At 39.1% G+C, this 19,617-nt stretch overlaps 1 protein-coding gene across 5 annotated transcripts in view; it reads right to left on the bottom strand.

Annotated features, from left to right (window-relative positions):
* Window positions 1–19,617, bottom strand: part of MSRB3 (methionine sulfoxide reductase B3) — a 95,231-nt gene that overhangs the window by 29,765 nt on the left and 45,849 nt on the right. For all 5 annotated transcript variants that reach the window (XM_068934797.1, XM_068934765.1, XM_068934781.1 and 2 more), the window contains one exon: window positions 13,471–13,499. In XM_068934797.1, coding sequence (XP_068790898.1) covers window positions 13,471–13,499 — 29 coding nt within the window. The remainder of the gene's footprint in view (window positions 1–13,470; window positions 13,500–19,617) is intronic.

Below are 19,617 nucleotides of genomic sequence, written 5' to 3'. Positions count from 1 at the left end.
CTTGCTCATCCCCAGGTCTCTGCACATCCGTTCCACATAGACATAACCTCTCCTAACTTAACCGTCAAAGTTACATGTCTAGACTTCCTCTGAAGTTAATGAGCAGAGATGGGCACTCAGACGGGTGATTCAGTGCACCCCTAGACAGACTTCATCAGCAGAAGAAACGAATCCCTCACTAAGGACGTTCATCTCTTCCTACTGACTAGATGAAGTTCAGATTACTATCGTAAGGTAGACAGATAGCTACAGTTGGATAAAATAATCCCACTCTCCTTGACTCCCCTTATAGCCTGTATAAAATATCCCCCCAAACAAAATCCTGATGTTTCTCCACAGAAACACAGGGATTATGTGAAAACATGATACAGAGATAACCTGAAAAAGAAATTATCTAAATAACCAAAGCGTTTTGATTGCTATAGAGGGTAAAGAAAAGCAAAGACTGATACTGAATAAGATGGACATAACATTTAATCAGAACAACCAAACACTGAGAACAACAATTTTGTGATGTTGATATTCATCATGTTTGGAGAAGGGCCTACAGTTCTAGGATTGTTTAGTCAGACACCTGGAACACAGCTGATGAAAAGCCTGGGACTACTTAATTTTTAACGAAGAATAGGAGGCAATGACAATGGTATGCCAAACAATGGAGAATGGTAATTTAGTTCCCTTGTGGAAAACAAGGTTGCCAAGACTTCAGATTAGATCACGTAGGGATGCAATTCTTTCCTTGCCGAGATACTTTCAGCCCATGTAATTTAATTCACTGTCATCTGGTTTAAGACCTGATCATGCTGTCCTTACTCACACAAATCTCAGTGCAAATTTTGTTTGACTTAAAACTGGTAGCATTAGACTTCATAGGTTTTTTGACTTAGGACTTAATCCTGAGCAGATGGGTGTTCACATGTGCAGTGGCAGTTGCAGTGGTATGACACAAACGTGTCTACCATTACATCTTAAATGCTGTGGTTGCCACTAAATTAAGTCAACAAAAGACAATTTAATGTTCTTTGCTTCATACTCAGATCAACACTGTAAAGACTTTAATGGTGATCACTGAACATTGATTAAAAGCAGCTTGCACTTTTCCCTTTATTCTTAGTACTACAAAACCTAAAATCAGTTTTGATAACAGACTAAAATATGAAATAGTAAAAGGTGACAGATTTCTCTTACGGTTTCTTAATAGTCATAACTTTATAGCATTATATCAATGAAAGAAAGATATGAAATATTTTCATCTTTACTGAATCTTTTGTCATTAATTTTTATCACTCGGCTAGTTTGTACAGTATAATGGCTAATGATTTTTTTCCAAATACCAGATTTTTTCCAGTTTCAGCTAATATTGTATAATATCATTCTCATCAACTTGTATAGAAAAGATTTTAAGCCTCAGTTTCTCATTGACAAATCCAGATGGAAGAAACAGTGAAAGCTCTCACCTCTTTGTTATTCAAATTCATGACCTTATAAACCATGATAATTGAAATAGAAGATGTGCAATTTTGGACAACATGCACTCAGGAGCAAAAGCTACTGTACTTAATGAGACATTGCTTAAAACCAAGGCAGGAGAATGCACTTTATGGTAGCAAGAAATTAATGAGAAAAAGAGTGGACATATTGGCCATAATCATGCTGTCCTGTTAAATTCATCAAGACACACAGGCAAAAAACACCTCAGTGCTCCTCTTTGCATTGGTGTTTAGCTGCGAATTGGCACATCCTCTAAGACAAGCTAGTGAAAGCCAAGGAGCCACCTGGTGCATTGGAGGGTATTGGGGGGAGCACCATGAATGCCATGGTTTTGTCTTCCCCTCTGTCCTAGAGCTGATAAGGCTGGTAGCATGGCACTTGTCTCAGTGGTTTTACACAGCCCCAGCTTTTCTTTGGGCTGAATTTAGGTCACTGTGAAGATGCCAAGCACCTCCAAATGGTCATAAGTCAGATAACACTGTTGCTTTAATTGTTGCTGTCCTTATCAAAGCTGTGGATACCTCCCAGGGTGGGAAGAGAGAGCCAGCATGGCTGAAGGAAAATATCCTATGGGGTTCTCCTTTAACAATCCATGACTGAGCCAAAACAAGGGAGTTGGTTTAGGATTGGTTCGGTTTTGCTCTGGAACTGGAAAGTCAACATGAAGCAGTTGCTAGGTACTGTGGGTGCAAAAAGTGGAAACAGTCCTCAGCTGAGGAGCCACAATTCTCATCTTCCTCCTCTGGTTTCAGTAGTGCCTCAGATGAACAGAAGAACTGCTTTCCTCCATGGGAAGCCAAGTAGGAGCTGGATTTTAGTATCACCTGCTGGCTGCTCACACAGATCGCTAATCATGCCACCTTGCACTGTGCTATGCTACTCTCTCCTCCTTCAACCTTGCCTACTTTCAAAGCGGCAAAACAAAAAGTGGGGTGAGGACAAAGAAATCACAGGAACAAGGGATACCTTTAATAGGACAGTGGATGCTAGTGGGTCCAGCCAAAAAATGGTCTAGGAACTACTGCACAGGCATTTGATTTCCCAGCACAGCTTTGGTCACCACTTAAATTAAGGAAAGGCCCCAACCCAACCTTCTCTGCTGCTTAGCTTCCAGTCAAACAAGAGATGAAATTTTTTGTTTGTCATCAGGAAAGAGAGCAAGAGGAATTCTCAGGTGAATATGAATGAATGGAAAGGAAATTGAAGTGTTTAAGATCATTTTTTAAACTATCCTAGAGGATGGAGAGGAGACCCTTAGCAGAGACTCAATAGGATCTTCTAGAATGAGAATTTACTGATTTAGAGTAAATTTAAACATACTAAGAGGAAGATACAGCTTAGAAAGTAAGTATTTTTTAAGTAGGGAAAGTGAATTTGTCTTGAGAATGCATCAGATTGCACCAAATGCAGTATATATTAACATCTTATTAGGATCTCTTCAGTGTTCACAAGGCCCCAGCCCTCTGATGTCCTCTCTCTTTCCCCTCAAAACCCGTATTATATGGAAAACACTATAGAACTGTTCCTTGACAAATGTGGAGCACCTTCAACTCTCATGGCCTACAGAAGAGATTAGACTGCTCAGCACCCTGCAAGATTCAAACTGATTTCATGAATTGGCATTGACCAGGACACTTAACATTCTCCAGGCCCCACTAGGTTAAGCATCATTCACATTTGCAAGAGCAACTTTTTTCTGAAATTGATGCGTGGGCGACTGATCCTAAGACGAACAGGTCCTGCTTTTTTAGACCCATATCACTGACAGGAATATTAGTCTTCAGCAGATTTTAGAACTTTTGTATTCTATCAGTATTTTCTGCTCTGTATTCCTAAGCCCCCAAACCATATTTATATCATGCAACAAAGACTTAGATATAGTTTACACTCCACAATTATTACATTTTAGACTTCAACAAACAATTCAGGCCTTTATCTATAGCCACAGACACACGTTCTGCTGCAGAAATCATGGAGTTCACGTAGGTGAAGGATCTGGGTCTGGGAAGACCATTTGCACTGACTGTATGTCTTCTGCATAAAATTGAGATCCTCTTGACACAAATTTCCTGGTATTGGTGACTGCATACGCAGAGTGAACAACTGCAATTCAGCTGAATACATTTACCGTGCTGCCTTTTATATTACTTTCCAGAGACTCTTCTAACCTAACTTCATTTGCTCAGTCTAAAAGGGAGTACTTAGAAAAGGCCACCCGTGATTTGATTTATAGTGGCTCTAAGAGGTGATCTCAACTGAGAAAGTGTTTCCATTGCACTAGGTCTTATACATGCTCAATAGTAAGAGACAGCTCTTTCCCTGAAAAGCCTAGTAATGTAAACAAACTAGACAGATGACGGGCAGGAGGAAAAAGACATAGAGAAAATACACTTTGCCCAAGGTAACAGAGCCGACAGGTATGCTGGAATAGGGTACAGAATCAGTGGCTGCCCATACAACGTTAAAAATATTAAGAAGCCATCCAAACTATGTCCAGACATGCACATACCAGCTACCTATATACACCCAATTGGATGCTGATAGCTTCTGCACCAGAAGATAGTAGAAATCTGAAGTATTCTTGTGTTCTACAGAATTCTTATTTCCTGGATCCACACAGTGAGCTAAATAGTGTCCCATGTTGGCATTCTTACAAATCTCTGCCAAAGTGTGTATAAGACGCACACCGTAATATTCTACTTACAAATGATTTATAGTTCAGCTTCCATAGTACAAAGCAGACAGGCAATTTTCTTTCCCACTTTATGGTTTAAATGAAGAGCACTAATAAAGCAATGAAATAATACAACTGACTTGAACTGTGCATGATGTGAGTAAGCCGCATTTGAGCTATATAAAGCTTTCAGTGGGCCACAGCTGTGGCTAGAAACCTGCCTGCTTCTCTGTTCTTGCGTTTCCCCTTGCATATACTCCATTTTTGGCTAATTAAATGGGACTATGGTAAAGTTAGTTAGCACATTTCGTCTGTAATAGGTTTAATTCAACTAAATGTTGAATTAACAACATTTTTCTGTTGAAAAGAACAGAACAGGTCTTTATACTTTTACCAAAGTTTGTAAGTGTAGGATAATTCAAGAGTATCACCAACAGTCTTCTAATCCGTCCACTGAACAAGACTGCAATGCAAGCAGCACTTGAAAAGTAATTAGGTATCCTTGCTCAGTAGAAAACTGCACAATGATTAACAGGTCTAAGCAAGCATCACAAGATGCTTTAAGAAATCCAACACTGCATGACACTAAAGATGTCACACTTGAGAGAGAAATTTGCTGACTAACAAAAATCATTCCCATATAGATCAAACCTATCTGAAGCAACTACGCTTATGACAAACAAAAAATCCTGAGCCAACTACTTCACAGTTTATATTATAATTTCAGAGTACTGTGCTCTCCAACTTCATGTAATAAAACCATGATTTATATATCTTTCATGTCTTCTAGAACTACTTTTGCCAAACTGTTTCTCAAGGACAGACTTTTTTAGCTATCTACAATGAAATAAAAAGTAGAAAAGAAGGTTGTCTTTAATATTTAGAAAAATTGTGATAAAATTCTCCTAGATAGATCTGATTAATTCAGTTACATTAATGATACTAAAATTAAAAACCTAATTTGAAGTATTTCTGTTACAGGATCAATTTAAATACATCTGCAAGCTTCTCAGCAAGATCCTCAGAGCAAGAAAAGAAAAATCAGCAATGATTATTGAAGTATATGGAAGATAAAAATAGCAAATTGTATTTGTCTTTGTTGATATTACTGATATTGATATTGAGCAAAGCCCTTTGATGCACAGTTCTTATTACATGCCAAAAGGCAGCACTTTATGAAGTAGTGGCAAAATGAGTATGTTTGCTAGCTTACAAGAGTGGAACATTCTTCAGTAGCTGCCCTATTAACAAGCATGCAAACAGGATTTTTGGGAGGGAAGGGAGGAATATACTATTCAGGAGAAACTCCAATTAGAAATTACACAAATTATTCATATAGAAAGAGTTAAGTCTGTTTCGAGTCTGATCAAGGCTGCTGACCTTCAGTTGCTGGATCAAGGATCTAGCTTATGGAAATGAACAGGCTTCCTATTTAAATACTTTGACAGCTGAGAAGAATCATGCCAGTGATAGCAAGGAATACCAAAGCTCAGTTATGAATAAAATGACCAGAGAAAGTGGGAAAAAGAGACATCTGCAATTGCAAAGCCAGTTATAATTTGGAGTCCTTGGGTAACTGACTGACTGCCTTCTTTAAAAATCCTAGATAAGCAAGCATCTCTGCAAGCTTGCAATGTTTTTAATCAGCCCTCCACAAATTAAGACACTGTTCTAAAGGCTGAATTAATAGAGATATGAGATATGAAAACAGGGCAATGATCAGTTATCACAGGTCAGGGCTGGTACTAGCATATAAGTCACTGGAATGTATCAGTTAGATGTCCCAGTCATCTATATTCCTAATCATGTTGTACTATGGCCCTGAAAACATTCAACAGATGGTTCAGCTTGCATCTGGATCTAAGGCCTCATCCCACTACTAAACAAATATAACAGGCCGTGCTCTCCAGGCATTGCATCCTTAATGATCTGCCGGTAGAGTTATTAATGCCAAGAACAAAAGAGCACTAACAAGTAATGGCAAGTAAGATAATCTTGAGTTGCTGTTCTGTTTAGGTAGTTGCTCTCTCCCCTGTCTCACTGTGCCAGCTTATGCGCCCCTTCAAGAATCCACACATTGGCAGTGGCCAGAGAGAGGGAAATAATTCTTCGTTGTAGTAAGAGACTCTGGAAAGGTCATCTGCCCAAGAGCCACCCATCTAAAAAGCAGTGAAGCATCCCTTTTCTTCAGTAGCTCTGCTGATTTTGCCACATTCCCTCTTACAGACTCTGCAAGTAATCCTTTTATGTTTTTAAATCATATACTTTGTTTGTAGGGTGACGGATGAACTTACTGATTTGATCTTGTTATGAAAACTAAATATTTCTTTTTGCTCCCGTCCCTGGAACTACTCAGCCTTGCTATGAAGAAATCAAGAATCACTTTCTCACAGCCTGGATGCAGCTCCTGGATGGAGAAGCTGACACTGGTAAAATTTAGAAATTGATTTAGTAATCTGCATTTAAATCTACCATCCAGTCGATAGGTGGATGATATTACTAAGTATCCAGCTGCTTCAAGGTTGTAAGGTTTCAAGCTAGTTAAGTTTCCTTCAGGCTTCCCTAGTAGCAGGGGTCAGTAAGCGATGCTCACTTTCAAGTTGCCCTTTGGTTTTCATTTCTTTTTTACTCAGGAGAAGAGTTCATTGTGCTTTTAATAGTTGTACTGATGACTTTCATTCAATGGGACTGATGACAGGCTAGGGGAAATCAGGGCTGATACTGAGAGTTCGGAAAGTCTCTTGCTGAACATCTGGAAGTGTAGCCAAAAGGAATTTATTAGAGGAAAACATCTGACTACCCCCAATCTTACGATTTTCTTCAACTGTTCTCTAACACCTGTGCTGAATCATGTAGCCTAGCAAGTTAGTACATTGTAGGGGCCACATTAAGGGAACTGTAGCAGTAAATATAAGAGGAGAGAGAGGAAAGGTTGGGAAATTTTATGGGGACAGAGGGGTGGCAGCACTGTGCAGTGCTGAAGACATGAGGATTCAGATATTCTGGTGGAAAAAATGATATGCAGCGAGGAGAAACAAACTGCAGAGTCACTAGTTGCCACTGTGATTCCAGTCAAGACAGGCAAAGGAAATTCCAGAAACTGCTGGGGGCTCCTTGTCTTGCTTTGTGTTTGACTGCTGGGGCGGCAGGGATCCAACAAAAGCTAGTGTCCCTCAGGACGGCCTTTGGCTGCATGGATAACTGTTATAGCTTAATTCCTGACATTAATTAGATTGTTTTCCGAATTACTTACCCAAATAGTGATATAGAATCACATAGTTATGCTGCGTATTTCACTTAATCTGCACACAGGCACAGTTCAGCCAAGAAGGGAGACAGAAGAACTGGTTTTGGAGATGCAGCTCTTTTTTTTGAGATGCATTTTGCACTTTTGAAGTGCAAAGCTGACTCAGCAAATGATGCAGAATACAGCTGAAGACAGCTGAAGACCATGGGACACTCTCTTCCCTTCTGTCAGGGCACAGATGTGTTTCTACAGCACAGTACTTCCATGACTGTCACTTTGATACACCCTACAGTCTTTCTCTTCCTGTGTGCTACCATCTGAATGACACATATATAATAGAGACTCCACTAGAGTCCAAGGGTATTGTCTGAGAATTTATCCCCTCCCTTTAATACAGAACTAAACTCAAATTTCTTCCCCTTCATAATCTCACTGCCAGCACTATCACTTGTACATCACGTGGCATGCCTCCACAATAACATGCATAATATATCAAATATTACAGGAGGTTCCCCGAGAAAACTCCAGCCTTCCTTGTAGGCAGTAGGAAACTCACCACTACCATTCATGCTGAGACAGCTGTCTGAACTTTCTGTGCTTATTCTTCTATTCCTAAAATGGGTTCAATGTTCAGTGACAGTTTTTGAGATTGACAGTTCTGAATGTTATCAAAGAGCATTATGATTATCATGACCTGATTTTTCTGTTAATTAAAAAATTCCTTCTTTAATTGATACACCAGTATAATTCTTACATTCTTAAACTCACTTTCATTAGCCTGGCATTGCTCTGTACCAACAGCAAAACGGAGCTTCTCAGAATTTGCTAACCATGCCCGTAGACGACATGCATTTTAGACACTACTAGAATCCTACTGCTTAGAACAAAATTCTTTCAACTTTGTTTTTCATGGCCTACTTTGCTCCATAACAAATTCTCAAAAAATTCTTTAAAAAGTATATCTTTCTTACATTCTTTTTTGCTTCCAAGTATTTTTTTTTTAAATTTCTTTTCAGTACTAGTGAAATTCATCACTTTATAACAGGAAAGCAAAATTGTTTCATTGCATAAGATCTTCCAACAGCCTGAAGGTAACCCCACAGTCTTTGAGACAGAAATTCTGCCAGCTATAGACATATAAAGAATCAGCAGAGAAAAAAGTTTTTCAGACAAAACTGTTAGTCAGGATGTGAAGAATGTGTGTCCCCTACAGATGTTATAGCTATTTATACGATAAATCCCAATCATCAATACAGGAATTTTACAGCCTTCTTTTAAGTTAATGCTCAAGTTCAAATTAATCTTCTTTTGACAATGTTTGCCTAATATTTCAGGGTTGAACAACATTTCCAGGGTTTTCATTTACAGTGAGCCTACTGGGCACTTTTAAAGCTATATTCCAGACTTTGTACTTGCTTCAAAAGGACTTCTTTAATTCTTCAATATTTCACACATATTTCTAGGAATGACAAGTGCCATAACCATTGAGAAATGGTTAATAAGGACACGTCTAGACTTGCACGTTACCTGGAATTAACATTAAGGGTGAATTTAGAGCACAGGACAGATTCTAGAATAGTTCCCTACTCAACACATCCATTCTAGAATAAAATCATCTCAATTTGACATTCAACAGTTGGCTTGAATCGCTTTGAGCAGCATGAGCTGAACTAGAACACGGCATGCTTGTTTCAACATGACAGTGTTTACCCTGTAATTAAAAGACAACTCTGGGCACAACTCTAAGTGAACATCTTCCCATTGTGAACAGAAAAACATAGAAAAAGACAGGGAGGAAAGCAGCCAATGCAACAGTCCTATGTTAATATTTCATGTATCTATATGCTGGTGCTGCTGCTATATATACATATGCATACATATACTGTTTATATGTATACCTATACATATGTATACACATTCACACAGAAACATCCATAAAATTCAAAATAAACAAAGACAAAAAGGAGGCTTACTGTTCTCTAGCTTTTGGCAATCAAAATAATTCTAACCTTACAGATTCCCAGGCTAAACTTCAGAAAGCTATACATATGCAGTTCATAACACAGCATATCTTCCTCAAAAGAGATTTTCAATATAAACTTTTATTTACAGATATATTTCAAGCAAAAGACATAGTTTACTGCATGGGTACTAGTCTCCTTGGTCGGAACGAGCATCCATGCACTCATAAATGACTCTTTCCCCTTTAAAGTCCTGAAGCAGGTATAGCTTTCAGGACACACGCACCCAGTGAATGCGGCTGATATCTTACCTCCAGGGACAGGAGTCCTTGGAGGTTAAGCTCTCCCTCAGGGACACAGACAAAGGCTTTCTCTTCTTCCGTATATAACATCTCAACAAAATCATTTTTCCTATGAGAAAATTCTGTTTCTCTAGCCCATTTCATGAAACTAAAACCTTAGTGATTATTTTTTCCCTTTCTTGAACATAATAGGTGGCCTTTAAGTGCAGAGATAACACAGATTGCTTGCTACGGTTTTCTCCAGTGTTGAGCCAAAGATCCTCTTGCTCTAGCTCCCCCTTCCAATTGAGGGTGTTCACCATACACATGAAGTCTAGAAGTACATCTGCTCCACAGACTGCAGTGTAGAGAAGAAGCACTTCAGCTAGCTGTATCTAAGCAATCTTGCCGTGGTAACAACGAGTTCTATATGGAGTAATTTATCCTCTCCTCAGCAAGGTGAAAATATCTCAGCACACTTTATCTCCTTTCTTCCTCTACAGAGCAGAGAGGATTCAGAGATTGAACATGGAAAGTGAGATGCAGCAGCCGGAATGTCACCTGCTTGCAGGCTTGCAGGACCATTGGTTTACTCAGGAACCAGAGTCTTGGGAATTCAAAAGCAAATGAGGGACATGAAAATACCTTAAGGTATCTCTAAGGAACGCAAGGTTGCACAGAGTCATTGGTTTTAAGTGCCAGCAGTCTTTATAAAACCAGTTTGCATATTTCAAAGGCCTGCATTATGCAGAACATGGTGCCACATAGGGTACTACGTTTGTTCATGCCAGAGGAAGATCTGTTTATGAGGATGTCCCTCATCATCAATCCATGTACTGCCTCCCTAAGCTCCCCTGTTCACCCAGGGGCAGTAGGAGGGCAGCTGGGCTTGTTGCCTAGTTTTGGTTAAAACAGGAAAGGGAATGGCAGAATTTTTGGTGGAGAAACAAAGAAAATGATGTGATACATGAGGAGCTCAATTCAACTGTGGGAAAACTTAAGTTAGGTGATACATGTTGACTTCATCTCAGTGTTTCATCTCACTGCTCTCACCTGAAATCTACTGGAAACAAACTATAAGAGCTCATACTATTAGTCTATCAAGAAGAGCTTCTTAGAGAGGTAACTGAGCCATGCAGGGAAGGCTGCTACACAAAGATAACATTTTTTCTATTCTTGGGGTCTCTGGCTGTGAACTGCAGTTTGAGGTTATGAACTTGCTGCGATTTCCCTTTTTTAAAATGCTATTTAACCATATGTTTTATCTGCTTTTCTTTTAACAACTATCTTTGGATGTGAGACTCAAAGGGGTAACAGAGAGCTGATAATAACAGGTCACTAAGCCTCAATAGTTCTTTGTTCCAAATATAACATTCCGGGAGCAAAGAGCAAAGCCAGACCAGGGACACAACCTGGTCACACACAGCCACACACATTGGTGATTCATGATGGATCACTAGGAGAGGAGAACACCTTGTGGAGGTTGCCAGGGTCCCATGACAGGAAAGTCTGAAACTATTCAATCAAGAACTTCTTCTGGGATTTAGGGGGAAGAGATCAAAAACAGAAGATGAAAGTGAGGCTCTGCAAAAAAAGGAGGAATAAATCTATGAAATTCTTCAGCTCCAGACATTCCCACACTGTGTCCTTGATGCTATACAAAGCACTTTCAAGTGGAAAGCACAAGGCTGAAAACTCCTGTTGACACTCATGGTGCTTGATGTTGACACTCAGTAAAACAAAGTTAGTTAATCACCTGCTGCGGAGAATTCTGATGCAAGTCCAGAGAATATTTAGGAGCAGCAAAAAATAGTGGAGATACAGAAGATTCTGGCTGTTTTACTGCTCATTTAGATTTATATGTTTTCGTGTGTGGCCTACTATAAATGGTCTTTACTTTCAAATGCCATTACAACCTCTATGAGCTCTGTGCTCTTGGGGAGACAAAACTGTATCAAAAGTGTTCATAGGGCAGAGCTCCAACCTTGCAAGAATAATGCTTAAGGAGGGCCTTCAGGGGAGGCAGGGAGAGCAACTGTAATCTTGCAGTCCTTGGGCCTTCCAATACCTCTTTGTGAGACAGTCTGTACCCAGAATATGGGCCAGCTCAAAGAAAGAAGCATGTGGAGTCCACACAGATGGAAAAAAAAAAAAAAGCCCATATTCAACCTACAGAGTCCAGTCACAGAGGTCTGGTGACATCTACTGAGCAAGGGTTTTGCCTTAGCTGTGAGGGTGCCAAAGACCTTTGTGGAAAAGTTTTATCAATACTCTTCGCTTCTTAGGAAATACCATACCCCTGCCGTCACTGCCAAGCTTTTCACCTCAGGAGATTGGCAGGCAGAGAGTATGGCACATCAGCTAGAGTGCTGCTCCACAAGAAAAAGTCAGAAAACAAGAGCCCCTGACTGTAGCTTAATCCACAGAGCAAATGCAAGCTCTGCAGAGAACATTTTCACCCCAACAGAAAAGTGAGCTGTTTGACATCCGCTCCATACTGTAGTTCTGGTGACTTTATGAAAAAGAAAAGGTTGGTGGCCGAAAATGTGTGAAGCTATCCTCCCCTTGCAGAACTGTACTTGTCAAGATCTAAGAAGCAACCTTAGCCTGTAGTTCATTCAAGCAATATTTAAAATGAGTAACCTCAAACTCACAGATTAAAATCACAATAGAAGCAAGATGACTCAAGTAAATATGAAATAGGAATTGGTTCTATAAATGCTTCCTGCTGCAGATTTCACTCCCATATAGCTACAAAGATAAAATCTACTGTAGAAAGAAAAGGAAGAGTAATATCTCACAATTCAAACCCAAACCATGTTGCAACTGAGATAAAAGGAAGCCTGCTATTTCATAAATGCTCTGATTAATATATATTGTAAAATTTATATTGTTATAAGCAATCACCACATTAAGTAAATCATATAAAGATAACATTGGCCTAAGTAAAAGATTGCCATAATAATATCAGGTTTTCTGTTTAAAATAGTCTTTTCATCCTAACACAAAATTTATTCTGAATGACCTTTTCAGGCAATGAACATTTCAGCTGGTTTCAGGATGACAGGCTATTCTTAATGTACCATTGTTTAACTTTAAGGAACACCCAAGAACAGTTAACTGAGCAAGTAACAGTCTGGTATTAGGACCTCTGTTTTTCCCCAAATGTTCCCGTTTGCTGTCCTGTGTTTTTTGTCTTGTTAGATACACATTAACCTGTTAGACTGACCTTCACTTCCCTCCCAATCCCTACAACACATTAAAATTCTTTAAAAAGACAACTTGAGAGAGATTGCCTCTTGGTAAACCTCCTAGAGAGAGCTCTACCGACTGGTCTGGCATGCATTGTGTACATGCATCTGTCACGAAAATTTGATGACAAATCATCTGCTTCCTGACAGATAGGCTGCTCTGACTTCAAATTCCCATGAAATGTCTTCGTCCACCAGGAAGAAAAATATTCTTCCTTAAAGCAGTGATCGTTCTCAAACTTCACTTCAATCCTGCATTTGCTGTAGTATGCATTATCATTTATTTGCACTACAATTTTTTTGGATCAATTAAAGCCTGTCGCAAGATACATCTTCCTGATCATCTCTGGGGAAAAAATAACAAGATAGGAACTAATGAAGGGAACAAAAGCAAAGGTTTCAGCAGCAGTAACGCTGTTTTTAGATGGTGAGAAATGAAGAGCCTTTTTAAGACTGACCTACCCCAGTCTGTTTAAAATTAAATGGAACTTGAACTGATAAACTGCTCTTCTGAGATTAATCTGAGTAGTATACATTCAGCAAAACACTGGAAATCTAAACATACCTGAATTGGAGTCAAACTTTGTTTCTGACCTGCAAAGGAAAATAAAAAGATTGTAAGCTACAAGAACTGCTTTATGCTATAAAAGCCTTTTGACAGACTGTCTCCCCACACACAAATATTGTATTAAACAAGATAGTCTCGCTACGTATGTTAATATTTGATACATTCAAGAGCATTCAATCCTCAGCAATAACTATTATCGCTGATATTTTGATTTTTTTACAGTGTGCATCTACAGAGAAGATATTTTAAAAGACAAATCAGAAAATGAATTCAGAAAATAGAATATAAATCTAAAAACAGGATTAAGCTACATGCTGTGAATCATGTCAGTTGTTCATATGAAATAAATACTGTTTTCATTCATTTTCATTTTTAAAAAGTCATTAGTAGAATTTAATTTATTCACTGAATGTTTCCAAACTATTTTTTAAGCAGATACCATTTCATTAATGTCATAGGTATTGCATCCAATGAACTGTAGTTAGCTGAACAACATCCTATGAAGGTTTTGTTTGTGTGTCCCTTTAATTTACTTACTCTGTACATACGAATAAGTGGTTTGATTTCCTTAATAGTGGAAAAGAGTGGGGGGAGGTGGAAAAGAGTGAGAGAGGAAGGGAACTAGACCTAAATTTTCACTTGTTTTAAAGTCTTTGCAAAAAAGACAATGATGTGTGCATTATGCACCATTAGCTTTCGTTGTGCACTGTAGATTTTTCCCTCTCTAACAAGTAGTGTTTTTTTCTAAGGGCTTAGCGCTTAGCAAATGAACCCTATAACCTGTATATTTAATAAAGGGAAGAAAAAATTAGCCCTTGTGGGAACATCAGGTTTCAGATATAGGTTAATAATACTTGTAAATGCAGAAGCCTTTGAAGATCTCAATTCAACTGTGGGAAAACTTAAGTTGGGCAATTACTCTCAAGATGCTGCTGATGTGCTGTCAAGCAGAATTAACCCTATGACTAGGCCTATCTACACAATCTGCTATAAGACAGCATTGTCTATATCGGAGCTCTCAAACCAATTAGTGGGCATGTTCCAGTCAGATTTATATTGCACCCTAACAATCAGTCGTACACATGTTCATGGCTGTCACAGCAGGACACAAGGTCTGACCAGCAGGAGTTCTGTTAAAGGATGTTACGTTGGCAGGAAAACGCATTTCTCCAGAAATTCTGAGGAGGAAGTAAAATGTTGGAACCCTTTACGCTGTATCAGGGAGTGGATGTATTTTTGGAATTTACAGCCCTTCCTTTTGCAAAAAAATAACTAAAGCTCAAGGACTAGGTGCAGATTTGTTTTCTTCTATTATTTTATAAGCTTGTACATGCAGGTGTATGTAGATGTATTTTACATGCATACGCATGTATGTATTTTACATGCATATGCATAGATTTGCATAACTGGCATCCTCGTCCTATAGCAAGGATCTAGAATACAGTAAATGACAATCAAATCAATCACAGTCAAGAAAAATGAATAAGTCCACACTATTAGGGTAAACAGTTAAAGCTATCCAAAAGGAAACAACTCCCTTCTCTCCTCCTGTTTGCTCCTTCTCCACCTACTCCATCTCTCACCATCTTTTGTTTTAAATAAAACTGTCATACGGTAAAAAGATGGAATGGAAAAAAGTCCTACCTCTCCTGGGTTACCTATCTAACTGATATTTACAAAGTGCTACCAAAAGCACTGAACAAAGAAAGTATGCTGCTGACCTGCCTTCAAAATTAACACTGCCAACAACCTCCCAGGTCACCAGTCCATGTTGCTATTTGGCAATGTATTTCAGTTCATATCTGCACATAGCGGGATAAAGGCTCCACCATACAAAAGGTGCCTGCCACTAACTATGGGGAATTCCACAGAGGTCAAGTCAAAGATACTGTAAAGCTGCTTACTCAGTATGTTACAACATCTTCCTCAAGCTTCAGTATAACTGCCTAGACTGCTCTCTCTTGCTCATCACCATATCATCAGTGCCCCAGCTACCTATATTTGTTTCAATAGATTTGGCCTCAAAATAGCAAAAAAAGCTGGGTGTCATTGGCTGAGACAGAATTATCTGCTAAATCTTTAGGCATAAATTAAATGGGGCTAGTATATGGGCAGCACAATCAAATTTTTCCTATCTTAATTTTTGGTATTTGCTGCTAGTGAGTCAAACAAAGACACCAGTTCTCAGCCTGCATGGGTGAAAAACTACACAAGGAGTACCTTGTACCTGAATATTCTTTCTGTCAAGTTGTTGGTTAAATTTCACATCTCCTGCTCACACCTCTGACAACCCTCTGGCCTTTCACAGAAACCTTCGTAAGACGTTGATGCAGAACAGAAGTACTGACATTTCAATCTTTTTCAAGCAAGGACAGTTTCCATCCTAGTTCTATTTAAACACCACCTACTACACAGTCGAACTTCCAGCTTTATAAAATATACCCTGAAATATGACCATGTAAGTATTCCTCTTTGTGTTTTAACCGAACCATAACTGCGCAATAAGCCAATATAAAGTGAATTACTTCTCCGTTTACCTTCATTCATTTGTTAATTTTCTGGCAACAGACACATTACTCTAGCCTAATTAGCCTTTACTAGCAAGTGCCTTCTGTTGCAGGCTTTGTTTTTCTTCTGCTGAAACATGTTTTATGGCATAGCCCTGCATAGGCACCATCCTGACCCAGGATGTCATGTGCCATGCAAGACTGGGCTGGCGACCTTCAATTCACCTTGCCATGGACACAAGCACCCCGAGGTGGGGCATCAGTGACTGGCCCCAGGCAAAGATGGCAGAGTAGGTGGGGAGGAGGGGTCACAAGGGCCACCACGCAGTGTAATGAGTACCAAAGCTCTAAACAGTCATAAATTACTGGACAACAAATCAGGAAACTGATATGGGGCAACAAATGAATAGAACTTTGTCTGGTAACAGCAGAACAGCCATGAAGGAAAACACAACATGGGAGGTAGCACTGGGAGCCATCTGAGAGGAGGGTCACCTTTGTTATGGTTACCATGTCACCTTGGGAAAACAATGCAAAATTTAGGGCACAATAGCACACAAATTGTTAAGATCTAAGAAAGGCACAGGAAAAAGGGAGGAAGATAATAAAAAGTCCTTGGCATTGTAAATAAGCAACAACAAACAGATGAGAGAAGTATGCAAGAACGCAATGTGTTTAAACATCATTGAGGAGAGTGCGTAGAGAGGAGTCTTTATAGCTAGAAATCAGAAATAAAATCTCGACCTACTTGAAGCAATGGCAAAGCTTCCAGCGATTTCAACTGAATCAGCACATTTCCCTTAGATCTTCTAGTATTTACATCTTTCTCTTTACAGTACACTAGACAAAGCTATCAGAAACTAGTTGCACACAGAGGTTAAAAATATGCAAATAAAAAAAGCTAATAAAATAAGGAGAATAAAATGAAATACCAAAAGTAAGTTCCAAAGGCATGTTCGGCTATAAGCAAAAACATTCCCTCTGCCTCCTTTACATTTTCAAAGCTACATTAACTAAAAGGAAAAATTCCTCTCTACATTGTTATCACTGTACATACTCTGATAGTCGACCTCAGCATCCCACCAGACAAGATACACCTTACAGAGCCAAGCACTGACTTTACAAACTGTCTTTAATCATTTATTACAGCAAGAGAAAAAAACAAAGAATAGCAGAGGTGCAGAGGTGCCTGTTTTCTTTGCTTTTGCCTCGTGGGAGTATTCTGCAAGTCATGGAATCATTCAGAAATATCTTTGTAAAGGCAACTACATGAATAAAGAGAGCAAGAGGACACTTACAAGGCGCTTTCCATTTCCAGCTGTTATGTGACTCAAATACGTACAACACACATGGGAATACAGACGCCAAGGAGCTCAACCACCAACACGCAATACGCATGGAAGCAGTGGGCCACTGGAAGGGTTTAGCTAAGGGGAAGGTGCCAAAATACTTTTAAAGATCCCAGAGAAAATTAAATCAAATACAAACAATAAAATATACGATGGTCACTTTATCTGTACTGTAAAGAAGCAAAAGATTTGGACGTGTATCTTTCAAAAGGCACTGTAAACCTGGTATTCAGAACACCAAGAGATGAGAAAGAAAAAGAAACAGGTAATGATAATCACTGTATGTTCATGTACGGTGAATTTTCTAACACTGCCTTCCAAAGTACAACTAAACTACAATTGTTCAGTGCCATATACTATAGAATGACCAGACACACCACAGTTAAAGCTAATACAGATCTCCTGTTTGTCAGCGGAGTAGGCTTTTGGTAAAGAGAGGGGAAAGTGGACTTGCTGCAGAATCTCTGCCCTTACATGAGAACTTTGGCTTTTTCTTTCACCCTTCTTGATGAAGTTTTCATCAGGTTAAGGTTCTGTTGAAGCAAAATAAACATTGGGAACAGATCTGAAGGTACCACAGCCCTCAGAAAGCACCCGATGAAATCACTTAGTTATGATCTTTATAACAATTCTTTCCTTTGTAATACTAAGAGAGTCATTGACTCTTTTTGGCTTTCTTCCACCTTCGCATTAGTAGTTTATAGCAGGTTGTTGCTTTGCAAGTCTTGCTTCAAGGATGCTAAACACACAGCATTGGTAGGGGCAAACATTCAAAATACTACTCCCCTCTGAAAAGGACTTTGATTGAATATGATCTGTTGCAATTGTAAAGATGATAGATGCAGCTTCGGTACACCTTTGTTTTCAAAGAAACTTTATTTCATGGTGGCCCTGGCAGCCAGCTAAAGAGCCAGGGATCTTAGCAGTCCAGGTTCCTGATGCAATCCACAACAACCAACGTCCCAACCCAGGCGACCGAACAGAATAACATCATTCCTCTCTTTCCAGTTTGCTCCCAACAGTACAGACAATTCTGAGTTGGGGTATGAGCATTCTTGGCTAAGGTGTTGTTAGTAAGCTAAACAAGGCCAGGACACAACTGCTCGGCTGTGAGCATGTCCCTGGACACTGTGTTGGCCCATATCAAGTTCATTACAAACTAGTAGTCTCCTAGGCAGGACCTAGGCAAGGTGCAGGGGAGGCACAGGCCAAGGACCATTCTCCATGAGCAGCTGGACCAGGCCCCCCTGTTTCAGAGGAAAGGAAAATTGAGCTGTACAGACAAGAGCCATGCTTGCGTTTATGCCCAGAGAACGGGCCTTTGTTCATTTTGTTTACATGGATGGATGCAGCTCTCATCTTTTCAAAACACAAACTATTAATTGGAAACGTTCACTAATCTTATTCATGAGCCCAAGCTCCAAAAAACAAGGAAAGTTTCCAGAAAGAAAAAATGCAGAAGTATTCCAATGTAAAAATTAATACCTGATGCAACTATATAGGAATTTATGAGATCTCCATCATGAAGGAATTTGAGAAGCTCCTGAGCGTTAAGTACCAAGTAGTTCCTTGGGCAGCTGAACTAGTGAAGCAGGGTTTCCTGCTGCTTTGTGGCCAGTGGAGAGATTCTGTGGTGTCTGATACAGTGAAATTTCTCATAGATATTTCCCAAAATTGGACATTCATAATAACTCTCTCTCTTCCCCCTTCATGTGGATTCCCTGGTGTAATACAATAATATATATATTATTTAGAATAATATTATCTGGTATAATCTAATAATGTAGTTGAACTCTTGTTCAGGCCTCCCCTCAGAGGGGGCATGAATGTGATCTCTCTCCTGATTTCATGAAATTTGTAAGAACTTAATATCTTTGAGGTTTAATATCTAGTCCCCTGTCAAATTTAGCTGAAATTGGCCAGTAGATTCAAGAATAAGATTTTCTTATTCCGAAAGCATTGACACACAGCACGATTCCATGAGCCTTACTTCCTCAACGAAGCCTGGTTAAAAATTAATTTTTAATCTCCCTTTCCCAAACTAAAAAAAAAAAAAAATTGATTCACTGTGGATGGATGCTGTAAGAATTTCTGTTCTGCATATTGATGAAAAGTCAAATACAAAAAGAGTATTTTAATACTTTGTTAGTCAGTGAGTGGACTTGGGTGAGTTCTGTCCAGAGTTTATTTTAATGTGAAAGTTATAAAAATATAAAAATAGAAACCTCCAGCTTCTGTAGTCATATTCCATACCAATTCACTGTACTTGATTTTTACATTAGGTACAT

This window comes from Struthio camelus, chromosome 1 (genome assembly GCF_040807025.1).
Source record: "Struthio camelus isolate bStrCam1 chromosome 1, bStrCam1.hap1, whole genome shotgun sequence".
NCBI lineage: Eukaryota > Metazoa > Chordata > Aves > Struthioniformes > Struthionidae > Struthio > Struthio camelus.
The sequence above is the reverse complement of the archived record's forward strand: the minus strand, read 5'-3'. Positions and strand labels throughout refer to the sequence as shown.